The sequence below is a fragment of the Typopeltis vanoorti genome, chromosome 4 (genome assembly GCF_054136105.1).
Source record: "Typopeltis vanoorti isolate ZY-2024b chromosome 4, IOZ_Tvanoo_1.0, whole genome shotgun sequence".
Classification (NCBI taxonomy): Eukaryota; Metazoa; Arthropoda; class Arachnida; order Uropygi; family Thelyphonidae; genus Typopeltis; species Typopeltis vanoorti.
In genome coordinates, this window is record NC_143552.1 from 26629820 (window position 1) to 26656314 (window position 26495).

At 35.9% G+C, this 26495-nt stretch overlaps 1 protein-coding gene across 3 annotated transcripts in view; it reads left to right on the plus strand.

The window, feature by feature from the left end:
* Positions 1–26495, plus strand: part of Lztr1 (Leucine zipper like transcription regulator 1) — a 510326-nt gene that overhangs the window by 388802 nt on the left and 95029 nt on the right. For all 3 annotated transcript variants that reach the window (XR_016548176.1, XM_090391043.1, XM_090391044.1), the window contains one exon: positions 1187–1365. Coding sequence is in view for 2 of the 3 variants with exons in the window: in XM_090391043.1 (XP_090247169.1) it covers positions 1187–1365 (179 nt within the window). In the remaining variant the exon portion in view is untranslated. The remainder of the gene's footprint in view (positions 1–1186; positions 1366–26495) is intronic.

Here is a 26495-nt window from a genome sequence, read left to right on the forward strand (position 1 = left end):
TTATGGGAAAAGAGTAGATTGCAACCCGAGTATGCTCATTCATATTGATTATTTATCCAGCATGTAATGTTCACTTCTAACAGGATAACTCACAAAGTCATCCAGGAATAGATGCATGCACATAGTAGTGTTTGTATCTGATTGCCCTTTCGCTCACTGGATCTCAGTGTTCATAATGATATTATCATATTGAGCATCTTTGGGATATGGTGGAACAAGATTCAAGATAAGCAACAAATGTAACAGAATTGTAGAAATTCATCATGTTTCTGTAGATAGGATACGTGTAATGTGTTTTAACCTGTAGGTTGGTTTAGCTGGTCTCATACAGTCATGTATTTAGGCTTAAGTATTGGTGGAAGCTGAATTTTGGTTTAATAGAATGAAAACAGTACTACAAATGAATTAAAGTAATAATACAAACTTTATTTTCTTACACACAAAGAGAAAGATCCATAACCATCCACTATAACATAATATATTCACTGTGACAATTATGGTATGTCAAATCTTGATCACTGTTCCTTGGACATTGCATATATTTGACTACTGTGCTTTACTATAATAAGTACAAACAATGATATACTTTTTTTGAATCAACATCAGATCTTAAAACCATTCCAAACTCACTAAACATAATGTGTGAAACTCCCCACGCTATGGGAAACTATATACTTCACCCAGCAAACAAAGCTGCCTATCACTGCTCACAGAAGGCACACCCCTTTTTATAACTTCAAGCTTTCAGTTTAATCTATTTCACTCGTTTTTTGTCATGCATGCATTGATGTCTATGCTCTGTGACAAAGACAAATAATGGACCGGTTAAATCTTTGTTTTATTCATTCCAGTAAACCAAAAAAAAAAAAAAAAAAAAAAGATTTTACACTGTGCTGCAGAGTTTATCTTCCTGCAGAATCAAGAAAACCAGAAAATGTACACATTTAATAGATATAAATACTGACCCCTTAGTCGCTTTGTCCATAATTTCAACACTTAAAAAATGTGAGGTATTTCTAGAACCTCATGGAGTTGATGTCCAAAAATTTACAGTAAAAGACAAGAAAGAGAGAGAAAATATCCAATGACTTTATTTGAGTTTAATTTGTGAGGGGGGGGGATTTTATATATATATATATATATATATATATATATATTCATGACATAACTCATTTAAATATTTCAGGTACCACCTTGGAACAAGATATGGATGCATTTCTGCGAAGTACAGGAAAAGAATTTTGTGATATCACTCTAATGCTTGATGGTTTTCCTATTCCTGCCCACAAGGCTATTTTAGCAGCTAGATGCAGTTATTTTGAGGCAATGTTTCGATCTTTCATGCCAGATGACAATACTGTTACAGTACGTGTACCTCTCTTTAACCCTACCAGTTTAATATGCAAGGTATTTTTAAACCACTCATAAATTGTCTTTAAAAAGGACCTCCCACGATGAGTCTTTTGACTCCATGGAGGCCTGAATAATAACAAAGTAATAATAATAATTAATCACTTTTGTAGAACAAGTAATGTTTTCCCATTCAGGAGTAAGCTGCTGTGTCTTATCATAATCTTTATTTCTTTCTAAAGTGATTCCTTTGCATAAAGAAAACAGTGATTAACTCTTAATATTCATTATTTGTATGATATCATAATCACTTGTAATAATCACTTTATGCAAGCAGATGCTTTCGAAAGTGTGATAGCACAAATCAGATCTGTTCAATTATCATCATCTCATTTCAAGATGTTTTCCTTCTTCTATATTGACGGGGTACCCAAAAATAACCGGAATTGTTTTTTTAATTTATTTAATTATATATTAATTATATTTTTGGACTGATAGAATATCAGCACAGATGCTACAGGAAAGGATTTTCAGCTGAACAGGAAAGATTCCACAGAAGTGGAAAGGATGTATGGTAATCCCATTTCACAAGGGTGGTGAAGATTTTCGAAAGGTTGATTAGGGCTCGCATTCAGAAAGAGGCTCACAGAGAATCTCTACTTTGCAACAAGCAGCATTAGGTTTACTAAGTGAAGGTCATGTTTTAGCAACTTGCTCACATTCTATAATATTACCATTATTATTTTTTTTTTTAATTATAAAGTTATACTACAGTATTCTAGTTTCCTTTGAAGTACTCTCCATGTAATTCAATGCACTTGTCCCAGTGTTTTTCCACTGCCGGAAACAATTCTGGAACTGTTCAAATGGAATACTGCTTATGGCCTCCAGTGACATTTCTGTCACTTGAAATCAAGGAATCGCTGCCCTTTAATTAACTTGATAACTTGCATAGTCATCAAGAACTTCCTCCCTCAAATCGCAGCAAACATTCACATGAATTTTTTTTTTTATCCTCTGTGAGAAAACGAGACTCAAATTTAGTAGACACATTTCATTTGCAAATCTTCTTTTAAAACTTGCTAGCACAAACTCCATAGCTAATTCATCTCTTCAGAAACTTGCTCGATGGTCTTTCGATGATCTGCCTGTCGAAGGTCGGCCAGATCGTAGTTGGTCTTCAACTGATATGTCCCCATTTTTTAAATGGGAAAAACACTCGTAGACCTCGTTTTACCTAAAGTGTCATTCTTAAAGGCTTGCCAAAGCATAACAATCTGTTCTTTATGGTCAGCCATCACAAAATCACCAAACTTGCTTGTAAGCACTAACAAAAAACAGGATGCCTAGCAGCAGCATCTGCAACTAGAAAATGCGCATGCACCACGTTCAGATTTTGGTTCTTTTTTGGGTACCTTGTCGTATTATGTTTATGCTTTAGCTTTTTTCTTATGAATTTCCCTAATGATTGCATTTAAATTGTTTTGGAGTTAGATATTTGGAGAAAGTGTTATTCAATGAGAAATTAGAAATGCAAAATCAGGGAAACTAGAGTTAGGCGGGGGGGGTTAGGACACAGTCAAGCATGTGTCTAGCTATCCCTGAGACTAATGAGTTGAGGGTGCAGAAATTATCATTCAGTGCCAACTGCAGTTTTCTGAGTTTTGAACCTGAATTGGTTATCCTTGGACCCATAGCTACCCTTGCATAATTACATTATTCAAGAGTAACTGTGGTCCCAAGGGGATGTTGAAATTCATGCAGCAGATAAAGAGGAGTTTGGAGCCAAAAATTATCAGTATCAGTGAGACCTGGTTGACAGAAGATAATACAGAGATAGAATGCAAAGGATGTTGTATTTTCAGGGAGAATGGAAGGAATAGGACAGGAGGAGGGGTTCACTGATGAAAGCTGAAGAACTTTCATCAGTAAACCGCCAACAACAAAAAGAAATGTGAAGGAAGGTTTTAGGAGTCGGGAAGATAGTTCATTTGCGGTGTGAGATAGGACAAAATATACTGTTGGTTGCTGCTACCATGCATTGGCAGATTAGTACAATGAATGCAGGCCAAGCAGTTTTTATGAACACATATGCTGCAGGGAGAAATGGTCATAATGACAAGATGGAAATTGAATTTATACAGTTAATAAGAAATAATTTCTTGATAGCATGTAATGAAGGGGAACCAGGGGTTTGAGATTGCTGAATCTGGTAATAACTAGGGATAGAAAATTTACAGACTCTTTAAATTACTGGGTAATTTGTAAAAATTTTCATAATTACCAATTTATCAGTAATTTCTTTCATTTTCAAAAAAGCTATATTGGAAGACAATAAATAAATATTAATAAACAAAAATTTTATTGAAAAATAAAACATGACATAAAAATAAAAATATTTATTCTAAAGAAAAATATATAATATTAATAGAAATTATATAAAAACAAAATATTTATTTCACAACATAAACAGTTAGTTACTTTAATGATAAGGAAAACACAAATGCAAACAACTCGAAAGACAAACCATTTTTAGTTAATGTCCTTCTTTTTTTTTAAAATGATCATGCAGAAAACAACTTGTTGAGGCTGTGGTCTGGTAAATGTGACCTAATTTTTATATAAATTAATCCAGTAGTGGAAAGCACTCTCAAATTCGGCACTTGTTGGCCAGCTGGTTGTTAGGTCATCAAAAGTCATTTTAAAATATTTTCCTCTTATTTTTTCTTTTTGAAAATGTACATTTCCTTTCTTATGTTAGGTCTTTAGTGGTTTTTTGTTTTAATTTGGATCTTCAACAAGCTACTTCTTTTTTTTTTTTCTGTTTCTTTTTTATTGTAAAATTATTGCTATACTAATTCCACAGTTAATCTTTGTTGCTGTAATTCTGTATTTGTATATATTGTATATATTATATACATTAGTAAATATATATATATATAAATATGTGACCCAATCCCATGCGGTCGTGGATGCTACTACAGCAGAAAAAAAGTCATCATATTTGTTAAAATATGATGTAATTTTTGATCAAGAATTCAAATCGGTCTAGATATTGATAATTTCAGTTAAAGGTGGTATATCATATCTTTTCTTTCACTCTTTTTAATAAGTTATAAGTTAATTTTGCATGACTTTTAAGATGGTTATGTAAGCTGCTAGTACCTTTACCGACTGCTTTGATTTTTTTTAGCACTTTTCACATCCACATTCTCATCTCCGACTTCAATACATTTGAAATAATATACCAGAATGAATTTTTATCCATGGCTATAAAAAAATAAAAAAAAAACCCTCTTCAATACCTACTTTTATGAAATATCAAGTCACACAAAACTATTTGACTCAGTATGACTAGAAATGCATCACCAGATAAAGACGATGGGTGAGAAAAGAGTAATCATAATGGAGGATTTGATTATCCAAACATTGATTGGGTAACAGTAAAATCTTATGAGATGAATAAGACTGAATTTTTTGAGCTGTTGCAAGACAACTTCCTCAAGCAGCATGTGACAGAAGGGACTCGAGGTCAGAGTGTGTTAGATTTGATTATTGTGTCAGAGGGTGTTTCAGTTAAAGAACACAATTCTGCCTCCAGTTGGTGGCAGTGATCAAGTGGCACTCACTTGGGAAATGACTGTGAATGTTCCATTTAGAAAAGGTTACATGCTGAACTACAAAGCAGGAAATTATGACCAGCTGAGGAGTATACTGATTTCAGTGCAATGATATCAGTTGCTGGATGGGAAGAATATCGACAATTCATGGGAAGCATGTAAAAAATACTTAAATGATGCAATATCAGAATGTGTCCTGAGAATTCAAAAAATAAATAGGGATGGACTCAAATGGATCTGTAATCTTATCAAATAAGAGTTTCATAAGAAAAAGATGAAGTGGAAGAAATACCATGTACATAAGGATGATGTCCATCATGAAAATTATAAACAGCAGGCCAGAAGAGTCACAACTGTTGAATGGTAAGCTAAATTTGAATGTGAAAAGAAACTGGCTTTGCAAGTTAAAAACAACCCAAAAGAATTCTCTCGTTATGCTGCAAGTAAAAGAAAGAACGAGTATGAAAGAATAGCTCTACTGAATGTAGATGGTGTGAGGGTGACAAATGCAGAAGAGGTTATTCAACTAATGAGTACCCATTTTGCTAAAAGCTATCAACCTGGGGTATGCAACATTGAGTTCACTGCTACCTCTTCACTGTATGAAGAAACTCAGGTGTATGAGGAGGAGGTATTAGAGCTGTTGCACAAGCTGAATAAGAATTCAGCAATAGGGACTGATAGGATATCAGCACAGGTGCTACAAGAGTGTTCAGCTGAACAGGAAAGATTCCACAGAAGTGGAAAGGATGTATGGTAATCCCATTTCACAAGGGCGGTGAAGATTTTGGAAAGGTTGATTAGGGCTCGCATTCAGAAAGAAGTTCACAGAGAATCTCGACTTTTGCAACGAGCAGCATTAGGTTTACTAAGTGAAGATCATGTTTTTGCAACTTGCTCACATTCTATAATATTACCATTGAGCTAGACAAGGAGAATGGATATACCATATTTTGCTAAGACTTTTGACAGAATACAGCATGGAAGACTGTTGCATAAATGAGAGAATATGGGTTTGGATTATAAAATATCAGCATGGTTAAGAGGATGGCTGACTGACAGATATCAAAAAGTGGTATATGGGGGATGTGAGGCTGTAAGATATAAGGTAACCAGTTGTGTACCACAAAGATCAGTCCTTGGTCCACTGTTATTCAATCTGTACATTAATGACATTGGGAAGGATTTGACAGGTGACATACAGCTATTTGCTGATGATGAGCAAATAGCTGTATGTCAAAGATGGCTTGGGTAATCAGGAATGCAGTTGATATGCAGTAATTGTAAATTGATTTGAATAGACTGGAATTGTAGGCATTGAAAATGGATATCAGTTCAATGTCAGTAAATGTAAAGTCACTTTGATATGATTAGATATCGAATGTTATATTATATTATTTGGTGGGATTATGTCAGAAGAAACTTATCAGGCTAGGGATTTTGGAGTTTTTGAAGTTGTAGTTCAAGGGCCATACAGCGAAGATTGCAAATGCAATTCAAAAGATAACTGCAATGCTGAAACAAACTTTCCCATGTAAAGATAAGGATGTCATTTTGCCTCTTTACAAGGCCTTCATAAGACTTCATTGGACTATTGTGCACAGGTCTGGTCTCCTGGTTTCCGTTGTAATTCTGATACAGTGGAGAGAGTGCAAAGGAAAGTGTTAAAAATGATATCAGGATTGTGAAATACTAATTATTAAGACAGATTGAGAAAATTTGTAGACTGCAAACAGGAATACAAGGGTGATATGATTGAGACTTACAAACTTCTGAAAGGGTCATACACATTGGTGAGCTATGGAAATTTTAACAAAGGGCTCGCATCGTTGAGCAAAAAAAAAGCCGTATTGCACACACAAAAACGTTTATTAATACAGCGTGTGTACAAATGCCAATCAAAAAGTATGAGGGGACAATCAACCTGTAAAGGCTATATTTCATGATCTAAACATGAAATATAGAAAATTTATCTTACATAAGAAAAACATTTTTTAACTATCAAAATATAATAAGAATAAAATCTTTTATAACGCACATATGCAATAGTCTGCATTTTTTATAAACAAAATAAATTTCTTTTGTTGCGATAGAAGTTTTTATGACAAACAATCTATAAATAATAAATATTATCTAAACACAATAATATTGAAATACGTTATATTTCACTTTTGTTTTTATACTTCAAGTGATAATCAATGGTACCAATCAAGGGGCATTATTTTATAGTCCTATTTATATATGTGATTACCAAAAGTGAATTCTTATTTGTAAAATGGTAGTAACAGTAGCTATATTTTATTTAATAAAATCACTTTGTTAGGTTACCGTAGGAATTTTTCGCTTAATATTTCAAAAAATTATGTTTTGTTTTGTTTTTTTAAAAAAAAAAAGTAAACAAGAACAACAAGGGACTCGCAATGAGAAAAATTTAACAAAGGGCTCGGGCGAGTCCCTTACAGCTCATCACTGGTCATACAGAATTTCAGTTGACGGAATTTTTTATTTTATGGATGGTGGGGAAAGGACTGGTGCTAAGAAGGGGGCAAGATCTAACTTTTTCTCTCATAGAGTGGTGCGTGGTTGGAATGCATTGCCAGTGGATGTTGTGTGAGCAATCAGTGTGAATAAATTCACGAAGAAGTATGATAGCTGGTGAGTGTAGTATGTGGCCTCCCTGGAGGTCTCTCTTAATAATAAAATAATATTCTGACATGACTCACTGATCTCTCAATGATAATTGAAAATACAGAATCACAGAATATAATTTTGTCATTTTTTATGGTGCTAAATATTTGGTTACTTTTAACACATTCATTATGGTCCGAGACAAGTGCTTCCATCAAAACATGTATTGGGAGTGGGGGGATCTGTTTGTTTTGGAATATATTACAAACCAAGAATTAAGAAAAATCCTATATTTGGTTGGTATATTTAAACTAACCAATAATAAAAAGTGTGTATATATTGGTAGCTTAGTACAGGAATGATAATGTGAAAAACATTCTTTTCCTACATCCTTTATGCATAGACACAGAGGTTTACTAAGTGGAAGTAGAAGTAGAAAAGTAGAAGTTTTATTGTAGCTCTAAACTAAGTACTGTGAATATTAACAATCTGTTTCATAATAATTGAAAAGGGAAATTTGTTCATTCATTCATATGTCCTTCACTAAGTGCAAAAGCAAATGGATTTATGTAATGCAAATTTTCATTCCCCCCCCCCTTCCCATTTTTTAATGACTTGAAATATGATAATGTTACATTTGGGATTTTCTGTGCCATTAAGATGGTTCACAAATACTATTTTTATCATTATTATTACACCCTCCATGGAGTCAACATACTTATTGTGGGAGGTTCATTCAACTGACAACATATTTATCACATAGAATCTTAAAATCCTTAACACTTCTTGCATTAACAACACATTCTGGTAATGCATTCCATTCACTGACAATTCTCCATGTAAAAAATCTAATCCTCACATCCCTCTTCACCACACTTTTATATAGCTTCCAGGAATGACCTCTGGTTCTTCCACTCTCACCTTCTACTCTGTTTATAATCCACTCTGGATCAATCTGATAAATCCTCTCACTAAGTTAAATGTCTCTATCATATCACCTCTCTTCATCCTATCCACCAAACTCTGCAATCCACATTTCTTCAACTTCTCTCCATAGCGTTCCAAAGTCCTGACATTGTCTTAGTACTCACCTCTGGACCCTCTCCAATGTCTCCACATCACATTTAAAGCCAGGTAACCAGATCTGAGCATAATAATCCAAGTGTGGTCTGACCAGTGCCTTATACAGTGGCATAACCACTTCCTTATCGTTACATGTTAGAGTGCTTATTATCATAGCAGCACTATGATGTGCAGCCAACACTAGCAATATGCCCTCTAAACTTCAGTCTATGTCAACTACTTCCAAATCTCTAATCTCATCCACTTCCTGCAGTACATAGCCTTATATTTCTGCACTCCAAAATGCAACACCTTACACTTATTGATATTAAAACTACAACCCCACTCTTCTGTCCAAGTAAAAAGTTTATTCAAATCTTCCTGAAGGGAATTAACATCAGCAGTGCTACTTATAATTCTTCCCAACTTTGCATCATCAGCAAATAACTGAAGATCTCCAGTCAGTCCACATGATATATCATTATTATATATATTATTATTATATATATATGTATTATATTATGTCGTTTACAAACAAGTTAAACAGCAGGGACCCAAGAACAGAATCTTGTGGCATGCCACTGGTTATCCTCTTTTTTTGCGGAGGGTAACTAGTGGCGTAACCATTTTTTACACTGCTCCATCATACACAACCTGCTGGTATCGTTTAGATAGCCAATCTCTGATCCATCTAACCAATATACTATCTATTCCTATCCTCTGCAGCTTGTGTACCAACTTATCATGTGGTAATCTATCAAACACTTTTGCAAAGTTTAAGAATATCACTGTATATGATTCTCCCTTATCTAATGCATTTGTCGCCTTATCATAAAATGCAAGTAAATTACTAAAACAGGACCTACTCTTTACAAATCCATGCTGACCATCATAAAGAATGCTGTGTCCATCAACCCACTTCTGTATTCTATTCTTTGCCAATCTCTCCAACTCCTTGACCACAACCTGCAGTTATACAGACTGGGCGATAGTTGGAGACTTCTGTTCTTAGAACCATGCTTGTGGAGTGGTACTATTTTGCCTTCTTTCCACTCCTTAGGAACCCTACCCACTGCAAGACTTTCATTTAATAACCAGGTCAAGGTCATAGCCAACTGTGGTGCACATTCCTTAAGAATATGTGGTGATCTGTCATCCATTCCCACAGCCTTATTCACATCTAACCCAACCAACATCTCATACATCTCTGTTTCTTTCACTTCCAATTCTCCAAATACTTGCCTCACTTCTATATATTGCACCAGATCATTTACACCAGTATGATATATGCTGATAAAGTGCTCGTTCAATAATTCCACTATATCCTTTGCAGCTGTTAGTCTGCTGTCATGACTATCTACCAACGTTAATCTGCCATAATTATTCTTCCTCTTGCTTGCCATGTAGCAGAAAAATTCCCTTGAGTTAACCTTCGCCTGCCAATTTCCTCTCATACTGCACCTTTTCTCTCTTTACTATGCTCGTCACCTTTCTTAGCCTGCACTTTATACACTTCATGGATCCGATCACCACCAACTGTCTTGTACCTCCTCCATAACATTTTCTTTTCAGCACAGCTTGCTTGATTTGACTACTCTGTTTACTCACTTAATCCTTGGTATGCAGTCAAACATTGCTTTTGTCAGATACTGCCTTGTGAGTTTCCATGCATTTTCAGTATCTTTTCCACTCAGCTCATATATATACCCAACGTATTGATGCTAAGTGACTACAGAGCTTCTTATATTCCCTTGCTTTATACTTCCACATGTATCCATTTTTGGCAGTGCCCTTTTCTTGTTTCATCACTTCCCAAATGAGTACCTCATGATCACTCTCACCAACCAGTGGCAGTGTGAACACTTCATTAACAACTATATCTTGTGAAGGTATCACCAAATCCAAAACATTAAAGCCTCTAGTTGCTTCAATCACATGCTGCTTAAGATACTTATCTCTCAGAAATTCCACAAACTTGCTCTCCTTGTTCCCACACACTATTTTGCAATGCATCCACTGCGAAAAATCCAAGGCAGAGTTAGACTTTCGTACAGAAACGTGCCACCGCGGTACATTTCTTTATGGATGCCATCTTCAGAAGTTGAAGCAGTACAACAAGCAAGTGGCAAAACACAATATAAGCAACAAAAAATTTCAACAACAACAACACCACTGAAGGACACTTGTATCCAAACTGAAAAAAGTGCAGCACAGTTTGCAACAAAAAGCCACACTATACACTAATTACTATTAAATTATTTAAGGAATTTACAAGGTATACTTGAATATTAATTAAAAAAAACTTTCATAACTATCTCCTATATTTTGGCAATGTCACATTGCCATCTTCATGAGAACATACAACAATGACACGTGCACGCAGGCGCTACAAAAAGCAAATGAAACAGAAGAGAGAAAATTACTGTTATTCCTAGAGTCCTAAATGTGTCCCGTAGCAGGCTATATTGGGTTGTCTTGGCTGTTGGGCTGAAGTTCTCAAGATGCAAGCTTCCCAAATTTGGGGCAGTCTCATGCACCCAAATTTGCTGAGATTTGGAAAGTTTTTTAGAGCTGAGGCTGATTCCATGAACAATCTTTCATATTTAAATTTGCTGCGATGTATTAACGTGGCTTTCTTCCAGCGTATTCTGTGGCGGGTATCCAGAGCATGGTCTGCAAGCCCAGAGTGGCTGTACTGGTGAAACCGGATGTAGTCTTTGTGTTCCGAAATCCTGACATTTGCTGTCCTGCCTGTTTGGCCAAAGTAGGACAGTTTACAGCTGCAAGGGACCTGGTATACCCCGGTAGGTCTAGGGGAAGTGGTTGGTCTTTGGTGGAGCAGATAAGGGATACCAATTTTTTATATGGTTTGTAATAAGAAGTCAGGTCATATTTTTTTAAGATTTTGGTTAACTTTTCAGAGGTGTCCAGATATAGGGAATGGTGATGGACTTAGTGTAATCTTTGTTATGAAAGGGGAGGAGAGGGTATGGTTAACTAGTTTTAATTTTTTGATTTTTTGGGGGTTGTAGCCATTGGCTAAGAAAGTGTTAAGGATGTGGTTTAGTTCAGTGGTTATGGCATTGTCATCTGAACAGATTAATTTTGCCCTGTTATATAGTGTTTTTATAACCCCATATTGTTGTGTGGGAGGGGGGGAGAGGGGAATTGCTGGTGAATTTGCCTGTATGGGTGGATTTTCAGTAAACAAAGAAAACCAAGCATCCATCAGGCTGGCGAGTGATTATACTGTCTAGGAAAGGGAGACGGTTGTTTTCCAATGTAGCGAAGACAGAGAGTGGGTTTTTGTGGGGCTGAGATTAAGGCTTTCTCTTAGAAAGTCTCCATAAAGAAGTTGACCAGTGGGTGGGGAGAGTGGTGAACCCATGACTGTCCCCTCTATCTGTTTGTAGAATTTTCCTTGCCAAACGAAATAGCCTGAGTTCATTGTGAACTGAAATAGGGCTGAGATATCAGGAGGAAATTTGGCTTGGATGAGCTCTAAGGTTTCCTTGATTGGGACATTTGTGAATAGGGAATAGACATCAAAACTGACCATTATGTCAGTATGTTGGAGTGAGAGGTTTTCTATACTGGCTTAGAAGTGGGCTGAGTTTTTTTGTGTGTGATGGTGTATTGCCAGTATAGTGTGAGAGTGCTTTGGCTAAATGTTTGGCTAATTTGTATGTGGGGAAATCAATGCCATACACTATGGGACGTAATGGCACATTTTGTTTATGTATTTTTGGAAGTCCATATATCCACATTATTTTAGTTTGTTGGTAACCTCCACAGGCCAAAGAAGTGACCTTCTTAAGGAGCCTTTGGAGTGTTCTAATTTGGGAGCTGGTGGGATTATACTTTATACTCAATAGGGAGGTAGGTAGCTCGATCTAACAATAAAGCATTAAGCTTACCTATGTAGTCGGTTTGGTTGAGAACCACAGTGGCATTCCCCTTATCCGCTTTGGTGATTACTATTTCTTTGTTTTTCTTCATTTCTTGTAGAGCTTTATATTCTCTTTTGGATAGGTTGGTTTTTGGTGGACTTGCTTAGGTGAGAACACCGTCTACATCCAGTCTGATATTGTTGGCGGTATAGTTTGGAAGGATGTAGATACCACGTTCTATCTGAATCATTATTTCTCCAGCCGGTATTTTCTTAGGAGATATGGCGAAATTGTGACCATGTGTGCCAGTGCGTTGAGTGCCTCAGACTTCAAAGTAATGGAAGATACAGTGTTGAGTGGTTATTGAAGTTTGGAGGTATAGTCCTTTTTCAAGTTTTCAAATTTTTTGATGTGCCAACTTCGTATCTTTTCAAATTCTTTTGCTGCCGAAGTGCACGAGACATCGTAGAGAATTGCCCAAAGGTTGTCGTTCAGCATGTCGGAAAGCTCCTCCTCTAGCGCCCGAATAGCTTTGTTTATGTCGGCTAGGAGAACGTGTGTAGTGGTAATTTGTTCTCGTAGTAGGGCAAAGCTAGCTCGGTTATAAATGCGGAGATTAAAACTATATCGCCAACAATATCAGACTAGATGTAGCCGGTGTTCTCACCAAAGCAAACCAACCTATCCAAAGGAGAATATAAAGCTCTAAAAGAAATGAAGAAAAACAAAGAAATAGTAATCACCAAAGCGGATAAGGGGAATGCCACTGTGGTTCTCAATCAAACCGACTACACAGGTAAGCTTAATGCTTTATTGTTAGATCGGGCTGTATTGAGTATAATCCCACCAGCTCCCGAATTAGAACACTCCAAAGGCTCCTTAAGAAGATCACTTCTTTGGCCTGTGGAAGTTACCAACAAACTAAAACCTTTTAACTCCAGACCCCCCTCCCCACAAATATATGGACGTCCAAAAATACATAAACACAAAATGTGCCATTACGTCCCATAGTGGATGCCATTGATTCCCCCCACATACAAATTAGCCAAACATTTAGCCGAAGCGCACACACACTATTCTGGCAATACACCATCACACATAAAAATACTCAGCCCACTTCAAAGCCAGTATAGAAAACCTCTCACTCCAACATGCTGACATAATGGTCAGTTTTGACGTCTATTCCCTATTCACAAATGTCCCACTCAAGGAAACCTTAGAGCTTATCCAAGCCAAATTTCCTCTCGATATATCAGCCCTATTTTGGCTCACAATGAACTCAGGCTATTTTGTTTGGCAAGAAAAATTCTACAAACAGATAGAGGGGACAGCCATGGGTTCACCACTCACCCCACCCCTGTTAAACTTCTTTATGGAGACTTTTGAAGAGAAAGCCTTAAGCTAAGCCCACAAAACCCACTGTTTTTCTTCACTACGTTAATGATGTTTTCGCTATATGGCCACATGGCTCATATACACTCCACTCCTTCTTAACACACTTAACCAACCAACACCCCAGAATCCAGTTCACCTTGGAAAAAGAGGAAAACAACAGTCTCCCTTTCCTAGACACTTTAATCACTTGCCAGCCTGATGGATCCTTGGTTTTCTCTGTTTACAGAAAACCCACCTATACAGGCAGATACATTCACCAGCAATTCCCCACCCCACAACAATATGGGATTATAAAAACACTATATAACAGGGCAAAATTAATCTGTTCAGATGACAATGCCCTGACCACTGAACTAAGCCATGTCCTTAACACTTTCTTAGCCAATGGCTACAACTCCCAAAAAATCCAAAAAAAAAATATTAAAACCAGTTAACCACAACCCCCCCCCCCCTTCCCCAATTCATAACAAAGATTACACTAAATCCATCACCATTCCCTATGTCTGAGATACACCTCTGAAAAGTTAACCAAAATCTTAAAAAAAGATGACCTGACTTCTTGTTACAAATCATATAAAAAATTGGCATCCCTTATCTGCTCCACCAAAGACCAACCACTTCCCCTAGACCTACCTGGGGTATACCAGGTCCCTTGCAGCTGTAAACTGTCCTACTTTGGCCAAATAGGCAGGACAGCAAATGTCAGGATTTCGGAACAAAGACTACATCCGGTTTAACCAGTACAGCCTCTCTGGGCCTGCAGACCATGCTCTGGATACTCGCCACAGAATACTTTGGAAGAAAGCCACGTTAATACACCGCAGCAAATTTAAATATGAAGCTCTAAAAAACTTTCCAAACCTTAACAAATTTGGGTGCATGAGACTGCCCGAAATTTGGGAAGCTTGCATCTTGAGAACTTCAGCCCAACAGCCAAGACAACCCAATATAGCCTTCTAGGCGGCACCTTCAACAGTAATTTTCTCTCTTCTGCTTCATTTGCTTTTTGTAGTGCCTGCATGCACATGTCATTGTTGTATGTTCCCATGAAGATGGTAATGTGACATTGCCGAAATATAGGTGGTATTTATTAAAATTTCTTTTAATTAATATTCCAGTATACATTGTAAATTCGTTAAATAATTTAATAGTCATGTGTTACCAATGTACAAGCCTATCTACAAGAATATACACTAATTAAAAACACATTTTTAGCACATCTCAAATCTACCGCTACGTTCACTTGTGACACTAGCGCATGCCATTTGCATTTAACAGTGTAAAAATGTGCCTGCCAGATGCTGACAGGACATATACAGATATACTGTAATAATTTTAATCAACATTAAAATTATTACAACATGCATTGAAAATGTTTTTGTTTTACCAAATACCACTAGAAAACACCGAATTACCACTAAATTTTTAAAGCATTTTTGTTCCATTTACTTGTAAACCAGTTTACTGGTATTTCAATCACTAATAATAATCAGATGATATATTCATAACTAAGGGAGCCACTCTGCCTCTGATCAGAAAAGTGATCCTGCAGTCTTTTTCTGGGAAGTTACTAAACATATATCATTCAGAGTCAAGAAGGGATAGATATATGTGAAACTAAAAGTCTGTGATTATGATAAACTTTGGAGTCAGCTTAAAGTAATGTCATGCCATAAGAAACTACAAGGAAAGAATGTTAACTCATGACAAATGGTTAAGGGTTGTTTGAGGGAAGCAGCATCAAATTGTATACCCATGGTCAGGAGGATTAACCAAGTGGGAGTCAAATGGATGACTAGCCAGATAAAACAGAGGATGTAAAAAGAGAAAACATTGTTGAAGGAATATAAACGACAAAAGGGGTGATCAGCATGCCTGTGAGCAATAAAAAGCACTAGAAAGAAAGGTGATCAGCATGTAAGAAAGAAAAAATCAAATTATGAGAGGATTAGCTAAGCATGTCAGAAGAAATCCTTGAATGGTAAGCAGAAATCCTGAAAAGAGTGGTAAGCAGAAGAGCAATTATGGAAGGATGACTCTTTATCAATGCCAGTGGTAGGAAAGTAAGTGAAACAAAATAAATAGTCAAACTACTTTAAACTGATCGCTTTGTAAGGGGTGTATCATCTAGGTGAAGATGATACATTGTTGGAAATTGAGAAGGACATGTAGATGTGAATGAAATTAATGTGAGATTGACAAAGAGGCAATACTCAGCATATTGAGGAGCAATCAATTACGAATATAGAAGTGGGATTGGATGTCATGTCAGCCTGCATGTTTTGAGAATGTGTAAAAGAACTGGTAGTGCCTGTGACCAAGCAGTTTAATCTAAGTCTCAGCTCTCACAAGGCTCTGAGAGAGAGTGAAAAGAAAGCAAGATAGTTTAATTATATAACACAATCTATCTTCCTGACAGAAGCTGTAAATTATAGACCAGTTGGTATTTCAGGAGTAGTTAATGTATTGGGAAAGTTGGTTAAAGGAAGAATTCAGGAATAGGTGAATAGGAATGTGATACTCTGTGGTGACAGCATGGCTTTGTAAAAAGTTAGGTCATGTGTTAGTAAATTAATCATATTTTATAACAGAATGACAGCTGGATTTTGGAAAAGCATTTGACAAAGTCCTCATGGAAAACTATTACTTAAGTTGGAACAAATGGAAATGTGTATGAAGCTGGTGGCATAGAAGGAGGGGAAGCTGACAGACAGACACCAGAAAGTAGTATACGTGGAGCAGAATCCAGGAGAAAGAATGACTTGGGGAGTGTCTCAAGGCCCTATAGTAGTGACACTACTGTTAAATTTGTATATTAATGATATAAAGAATGATTTGATTGGGAATATTCAATAGTGATGTTGTTCACTCATAGTCAGTCTCTCCTCCTCCACCTTCAATTGCTCTCAGACTCTATATGGTATCACATTCACAAGGACGAAATACCTTATGAACGGCCCATTTGATATCTCAGCTATATCCTCTACAGCAATTATCCTTTTACCATTTTCTCCGACCAGTATTATCCTTCCATAATCATTATTTTTTTCTGCTGGCTACATGTCAAAAGAACTCCCTAGGATTTTTTTTTTTTTTTGGTTCATTAACTACTTCTGCTCATACTACACCTTTGCTACCCATACCAACTGAATCCTCCATGCCTACTCTTTGTACTTCTGGTGAAACTGATTATTACTACTCATCTTATGTTGCCTCCATAATGTCTTCCCTTGTATTGCATGCTTAATCTCTGCATTCATTCATTTCACATCTACCTTACTTAACCTTCTGACCATTGGAATATATTTAGATATTGCGTCTACTAGATAATTCTTGAATATCATCCAAGCAGCTTTGATGTCCTTTCTACTCATCCTTCCATGCAACAACTGCAAGCTGTCTCCTGAGCTTTTTACAATCACCATCCTTGTAGTTCCACACATATCCTTTCCTCACAGAAGTTTTCACGTGACTGACAGTCACTCTATGGTCGCTCCACCAAATGGTGAGATATTTGACACCTCATTTATAATGACATCCTCTGATGAGATGATCAAATCCAAGACCCTCGATCCTTGTATGCCCTCAAATACATACTGCTTGAGGTAGTTGTCTCTTAAAAAAAACTTGAGAAATTAATTTTCTTTACTTCCAGATGCTATCTTGTCATCCCAATCTGTATTGCCATAATTAAAATCACGCACAATGATCATTCTTTTCCTATCTGCTTTGCCAGTTTACTTATACATTTCATGGTCACTATCCTCCATATTACTAGGTCTATAGCAACATCTAATTATTTCATTTTATTCACCTCTATCTTATACTATACTGCCTCAAAACCACTGCCACTATTTACCCCTTGCATCTCTACCTTGCATGAACATTACTCCTTTTCTGTCATCAGTAGCACTCCACCTTGCTCATAGATGATCCTTCCCTTACAGATTCACTTCAGCCTCTGTCTCAAAGATAGTGTTTCACTTCTGTCTGTTCTATAGTCACTGCTCCAGTGAATTGGCAACTAACATGTGTATATATATATATATATATACACATGTATATTATATATATTATTTATATATAATATATATATATACAGGGTGTTCGGGATAAATTTGACAGTTTCGTAAGGAAAAAGAAAATCTTCTTTGTATCTATTAAATTTAATGAATTGACAAAAAAACATTACAGGCAGAGTTAATTACAATACTATCAACAAGATTTACTCAAAATAACCACCATTAGCATCGATCACAGCTTCAATTCTGCTTCGGAACCTCGAACAAGCTGATGCTACAGTCTCCCTGGGAAGGGCCGCAAAAACTGTTTTAATTTTATCCATTAACTGGGCTTTTGTATTACTGGAAGTGCGATTGGTGTCTTTTTCAACTGCGCCCCATACAAAATAATCCATGGGGTTAAGGTCTGGGGAGTTTGGAGGCCAAACATTTGGACTGGTGAAGTCGTAGAAATTTTCAGACAACCATTTTTGACTTTTCCCAGAGGTGTGGCAAGGGGCCGAATCCTGCTGCCATACATACGGCCTACCATTGGCTACCCTTGTTATCCAGGGCTTGACTACAGTTAGCAACTCCACGAACAAAGCCCGAATTCCAATGCCAGGGTTCTTCAACACCTGTTCCTGCAGATTTGCGAGGAATTCTGCTGTACGAACGCAATCAGATCGTCTGCTAGGGATCTTTCTTCTTGCTACATCCTCGTAGTCACCATTGCAAGTCTCTAGTTCATGCCTGATTGTTTTTACTGTATTCAGGGAGCATTGGGCAGCAGTCGTAATATCCTTATTTTGATGGCGGGCACGAATCATCATGATACAAGTTATTCTCTTCCATGATTCAGGTGGGTTCCAGCTATCCATCCTTTCTGACATCTTGTATATGAATGAAGAAGGGTCCAAACTTTTAAATGAAGAGAAGTGTGTGTTAATACATGTAACTTACGGAAAAATATAATTAATTATAAATATGTCAAATTTATCCCGAACACCCTGTATATATATATATATATTATATATAAATAAACAGAAAAAAAATTTTTTTATTGTTTCTGCCTTCATAAAATCATATCATACCATACCATCTCTGTTATCATATATAAAAAATGTGATAATTCCAAAGAAAATATAATTATATATACAAATTTTATATATTTATAATGATTATATGATATGATGTGAATATGTAGCAATATCATGCCCTTCCATCTCTGTTCTTGTCAGGATGTCATCCTCATCCAACCACATCTTACTTATTCCAACAATTTTTGGGTGAACAAAAAAATCAATGCGACAATTTTGTTACCCTTTTTTCTGATATTTCTAGCATTCATATACAAACCAGCAATTCATTCCTGGATCTAGAACAAGTTTCACTGACACCACTTATTAGATGTGACCTCCATGCCCTCTTTGAGCCATTTCTCTTTCTTGTTACATATCCCATATCTTTCTTGTCTACTTTTTTCATTTTTCATCATTTGTGCACACTTTCTTCTTGTCAATTGCATTGTTTACTTCATCATCAGTTTCACATGCTTTCTTAACATTTGCACAATCTTCCTGGATATCCATTTTGTTTACGCTGCCATGTTCCTTACTCTGATTCAAAAACCCTCGTGGTCTATCAGCATCACGCACTTCCTGCATACCAGCATTCATTCCTTTCTCTTATTCAACCTCTCCACATAAACATCAGCTACATCTCCTCACATATACACAACTCATGACAGCATATTCTGGAAAAGTCACACCACTCACTTTATTTGTGTTTCACACCAATTTACTCAATCTCCCTTTCACTGCCATTTTTTTCTGCTGCACTAAACAAGAAACAAAAAATGTAAATTAACTCTGTCCAAAATATTTAATCAAACCCAGTGTTTCAATTACAAATATCATACAGCAACACTTAATCTAAAAATTACGCATTATCATCACACAGTAAATACAAAATTGACTTATCTTGCAGAAGCCCATATAACAATCAATGTGTTACACCCTCTCTCTCTGTGTGTGTGTGTGCGTAAATCAAGTCGATATTAAATCCAACATTATTTCAAAGCCAATGTAGAAATTATGCAAGTATGAAAGTTTCGTATGAAATTTGACCAGAGAGCTTACAACCGGCATTTATGACTTGCCCTAGCGTGGACCATATAGAAGACATGATTGCTTGTCCAAGCATCCATATATTTGCCTTTTATTGGTCCATTTTGATAAGGTTTCACTGGCCTGACAGCTGTTTCGAACTGGTTTGTTCTCCTCTGAGACCAGGCAGAAACCTTAAGAAAGCAAAAACTCTCATTTCATACTAAGGAACTCAAAATGGACCAAATAAAAGGCAAATACATGGATGCTTGGGCAAGCGATCATGTCTTGTATATGGTCCACGCTAGGGCATCTCATAAATGCCAATGAATATATTTTCATAAGCTCTCTGGTCAAATTTCATATGAAACTTTCATAGTTTCTACATTTGGTTTTGAAATAATGCTAGATTTAATATTCACTTGATTTATATAATTTTGCATCAGTGAACTGAAGCCTTTTGGCTCTTTATTTTAGTACACGCACACAATTAAAATATTGCAGTTTCTTTTAATACAACAAAGTGCTATTAACTTTGTATTATTAATATTAAAACTTAATGAATTCATTCTTTTGATAAGTAAACATAATAGTAATAGCAACAGTAACAATGCTAATAGTAGGGATAAGGAGATGAAGACATGTTGTAAGGTGATGTAATCCCACAGACTTCAAAACTTTTTTTATAATGTAAATTAAAGATACCAGAAATTATATACTTGGTTTAATCCTTTATCCATGTGTAAGCAAACAAAGTTTCTGCCTGAACTATTTTCAGGACTGGGACAACTCGTATATAGAAGTTGTGACTTCACATCACTTGCCTTTTTTATAATGTGGTTCCTACCCATGAAAGGTTTATTTGTAAACCTATAGTACATTTGTACCGTGGCCAGGCTAAGGATTTTTTTCAATTTTTTTGATTTTATATATATATATATAAATCAGAACTGTTACTATGATACAACTGAGAGAAAAATCTGAAAGTCTTTAGAAATGCCATTAGATCCTAAACATCTGAATATTAACGAAACACGTGCACATGAATATGTAAGCATGCATAACATTCTGAATGATTTAGAAAAATTTTAAGATAACATCAGCCTCTTTTATAAGTGCATAACAGTTGTCATCTTTGTTAGTCCTTATTGTTTTGTCTAGTTTATTATTTGTATGTTTACACCTGAAGAAATTTTGTGCAATTAGGATGAAATGTCATGTTGTCAATTAAAATAAATGTTATCATCTTATTCAGGTGTTCTGTCTTATAAACTCTTAGTCATGTACTCATGAATTAAAGATAGTAAGAAATTTGCATGTGAAGTGACTTCACTCACAAACTTTGTTTGCTTGCACTTGGATAAAGGATGAAACCAAGAATATAATTTCTTGGCATCTTTAATTTATAGTATAACCAAGTGAAAAAATGTTCAACATACTCATGAACCGGCAAAGTCTACACACTTCTATAGTGTGCTTACATGGTGAGGCCATATATACAGATACGTTAAAGAATTGGATAGATTGTTACAGAAGATTGCCAAAGTTGTCAACAGGTTAGTGTTTCTGTGCCAGTCTAAAATGTCTAGTATTATTTGCATATTTATTGAATTTTAAAAACGTTTCACACACCTAGAGCATTTGGAATCTATAATAAAACAAAAATATAGCACTACTTAATGAATGTATTCCCAATACTATGTAAGCATTAGTGCATAACAATGCATATCATTTTTCCCATAATGTTCCGATGACGATAACAGAATCGAAACAGCTCGCACCCTGTTAGCGCTCTCCCCCAGCCCCTGTTTCCCATATAACCCTTCCCCAAAAAAGCACCCTTAAATATAATAATATATATATATATATATGTAATATTATTTAAAAAAAACCTGGGTTTTCTAATTTATCTTCCCACCTTGCCTCAAACACCTCCTCCACTTTTCTGAACCTTCACATTTCCTGACCCCCCCCCTTTTTTTTTTTTACCAGCCAACAGCAGAAGTATGGAGAATGAAGACATCCTAACATACACACAAGGTATGTGCAAAATTTCTTCCTCTATTAATCTGCACATGTTTACCGTTAAAATACACTTATAATACCCTAAGAATTCTTGAGTAAAAAGCCAATGTATTTTAAATAAGGGACACTCCTAAACGAAAACAGGCAAAAATAGCCGTAAAAATAATAGTTTTATTTTTTTAAGAGGAGTAACATGGGAATTTCCCAGAAATAATACCTAAGCAAGCATCTTCTTGGCATTCTTGAGAACAGAAAATTACACCTTGTTAATATACTTCAGAATAAATTTGACATTAATCTCTAGTAAAAATGTAACTTCCATTCTCAACAGACAAGCAGATAGCATTTAAGAATATGATAAAACTAAACTGATTAAAAATTTTGATATCCTAATATCAGACAATATATGCAATATAAAACCTCATAATCAACATTTTATTGAAAAAACAGTTGTTAATAAATCCAAGCATGTCTTGTCTATAGTGGAACAAGTTCAGCAAGGGCCTTAACTTTGCAATCTACTCCTAGAAAGTACCTGAAGACATCTTGTTATCAAAAGTCGAATGAGCTACATCTATCTTATCTTCATTAGCTTAGTTCAAATCTGCACTTGCCATAAATGCAGTGAAACCTCCTGTTGATAATCTTTCACCTTTAGGACAAGCTGCTCTCAGTAACCTTAGACACAATTCTGACATAATGATCCTTCCTCCAGACAAAGGAAACACTACAGTTACCCTTGACTCAGATGATTATGACTATAAAGTTAGCTTCTTAATACTGGCACTGACTTTATTATGGATCATGACCCTACTAGAGAGCTTCAAAAGCACACTAATAACCTTTTGAAAACAGCCTATGAGTTTAACAGAGAAACCAGACTAGCTCTCCAATCTCTTCATCCTCTTCGTCCACCTCTATGCAGGACATGTTGTATAGAAGTAGACATACCTCTACATCCAATAGTAGAAGGAATGGATTCTCTGACATACCTTCTTGCCAAACATCTAGCTAAACTACTTAAGGGCCTGTCAGGACAATCACATCCTTTGTTAAAGACTCCAAGTATTTTGTTTCAAGCATCAGAAATATTCTCCTTGATGGACATGACATTTTAGCAAGCTACGATGTATTTAATCTGTTTACAAATGTTCCTACTGATGATGTACAGTGGTGCCTCGTGCTTCGAACGTTCCAGAGTTCAAACGCTTGAGAACGCAAGAAATTTGATTCGCAGTTCGAACTTTAGTCCAGGAACTCAGAGTCATATAGCATTAGACAGTTTCAGTATGGCATTGGGAATGCTTTTCCCCCACTAATTTTTCTCACTCATCTCCCCGTGCCAGCGCAGTGTGCTGTCTCGGTCCACTATACGTTGTCCCTTACTTTACACAGCCTAGTCATTGCGTGATACGTTTGTGTAGAGAATTTTTAACTGTTTTTGGCATTTTTTTTTATTGCCCATGGCATCCAAGAATGTAGAAAGAACAAAACATAAAGAAAAGTTGTAGTATCGACAATTGAGATGGAAAAAAAAATTATCATGAAACACGAAAGCGGTACACGTTTGATGGATCTCGCAACGATGTTTAAAATGTCAAAGGCAACGATAAGTAGCATTCCTAAGAATAAGGAATCAATAAAAGCAGCAGATATGGCTAAAGGTGTGACAACATTGACCTCCAGGAGATCACATGTTATTGAAGAGATGGAAAAACTCCTTTTAGTGCGGATAAACGAGAAGCGATTACGTGGTGACGTTATTACTGAGAAAATTATTTGTGAGAAAGCCAAACATCTGCATAGTGAACTTAAGAAACTCACACCTGAGACCAGTACTGAAAATGGGGAGTTTAAAGGAAGTAAGGGCTGGTTCGATAAATTCAAAAAACGAACTGGGATCCATAGTGTTGTCATGTACGGAGAGGATGCGAGTGCCGATGTAGAAGAAGTGGACAAATTTGTAAAAACCTTTAAGGAGTACGTGGATAGTGAGGGGATTTGTATCTCAACAGGTTTTTAATTGTGATGAAACAGGTCTTTTTTTGGAAAAAAATGTATAAAAGGAACTATATCACAAAAGAAGAAACGACGCCACCGGGATATAAACCTATGAAAGATAAAATTGCTTTGTGGTAATGCTAGTGGAGACTGTAAGATAAAGCCTTTGCTCATTTACCATTCTGAAAATCCACATGTTTTTAAAAAGAACGATGTCACAAAGAGCAAATTCAGTGTTATGTGGAGGGCCAACACGAAAGCGTGGGTTACCAGAGAGTTTTTTCACTGAGTGGATTTATCAAGAATTTGCTCCCAGTGTAAAAGCTTATCTTACTGAAAAAAATCTACCATTAAAAGCTCTTCTAGTGATGGACAATGCTCCTGCTCATCCCCAAAATTTAGAGGAGGATTTAGTTGGTGAATTCAGTTTCATCAAGATAAAGTTTTTGCCGCCCAATACCACTTCTATCATACAACCCATGGACCAGCAAGTGATTTCAAACTTTAAAAACTGTATATTAAGGCTATGTTTCAAAAGTGCTTTGAAATATCCAATGCCACAGAACTGACTTAAAGAATTTTGGAAAGAGCATTACAACATTCTTCATTGCTTAAGGATCGTAGATAAGGCATGGAAAGAAGTTTCTATTAAAACAATGATTTCTGCTTGGAAAAAATTCTGGCCAGATTGTATTTCAGTCAGTGAAATAGTAAGCTGTGAAGAAGAGTCTGTTGTAAATGAAATTGTGTCTTTGGATAAAGCTATGGGATTAGAGGTGAGTGATGAGGATGTAGAGGAGTTAATAGATGATCATAAAACCGAACTCAGCACAGAAGAACTTCAACATCTTCATGATCAACAACAAAAAGAAGTGGTAAAAGAAATTTTTATGGAAGAGGAGGATGCATTTCCAATGCCGACCAAGAATTGTTCTCTGTTTAGGTCAGAACACAAGCTATTGTGGAAAAATGGCACCCTAATAGGAAGTAGTGACCAGGAATATCAACTTATTCGATGACGTGATGGGTTATTTTAAAAATATCAAAGAAAATCATCAGCCCAAACAAAATTAGATAGATTCTTCTCTGCAGAAAAAAAGAGAACATGAATCAGCATTCTCAACTCCAGCTAAGAAGCAGAAAGAAGACGCTTAACAACGGGAGCATTATTTTCGTCTTTGTGATTTTTATATAAAAAAAATATTCTTCACTGTTATTTTTATGTTGTAATAATTAAAATTAATAAAATAAATATAAGATTATTTTGTTTAATTTTTTTTCTAAGTTATTAACATTAAAAAAATCTAAAATAGATAAAATAAAATAAAAAATTTGAAATTTTTTGGATACGGGAACGGATTATTTCGCTTTCCATTATTTCTTATGTAAAATCTTGATTCAGACTTCGAACGATTCATAGTTCGAACAGGTTTCTGGAATGAATTAAATACGAACTACGAGGCACCACTGTACTTGCACTACTATGAGATAAATTTTCTAAGAAGGTTATGGCACTCCTCAAGCACTGTATTTCATCTGGATATTTCAAATATAAAAATACAATGCACAAACAGAACTTTGGTCTAGCCATGGGCTACACCAAATTTGTAAAGCATTATTTTCAAAATTTTCCATGTAGAGGTGTGCTAGTGCTGGTGAGAGGGGTGAACACTTTGCTAGTCCTTCTTTTTGTTCCCAGAGTTTATCTTGGTAAAGGAAGAATGTGTTTTTTATGCAATGTTTGTAGAGCTGTACGATGTCCGGTGGAAAGAGATTCTCCAGGATGTTTACTGTTTCATTTCTTGGAATCTTTGTGAAAAGGTTGACAACATCTAAACTCGCTAATATGTCTGAAGGCCCTATGTATATCTTTTACTTTCTCTATGAAGTCTATGCTGTTCTTAATGAACGATGTTGTTTTTCCTATATGTGGTAAAATCAAGTTTGTAAGGTGTTTTGCCAGATTTGAGAGTCCCTTCCATCCACTATCGGTCTTAGTGGTATATCTTTTTTTATGAATTTTAGGAACTCCATATATTATAGGCACTAGTGGGTGTTTTGATTATAAATTCCTTTTTACTTCCTGAGACCAGTTAGGTATATTCTTGATAAGTTCATTAGTTTGTTGTGAGTTCGCCAAGTGGGATCTCTGTCTAATGCTATGTAGGTATTGGAGTCTTCAAGGAGGCTTTTCATTTTGTTGTTATAATCTTCTGAGTTCAAATCACTGTTGCATTGCCATAACATAGTCATAATAAAAGCAGACAAAGGTTTTATCAGATTTGAGTTTATTAAGGGCTGCAAATTCTGTTTTTGTAGGTTTTTGGTGGTAATTTGCAATTTAATAATAGTGCTGTACTTTGAATGCAGATCAGGTCTGCTGATACATTTCTTATTCCTTTTTCAATTTGGGCT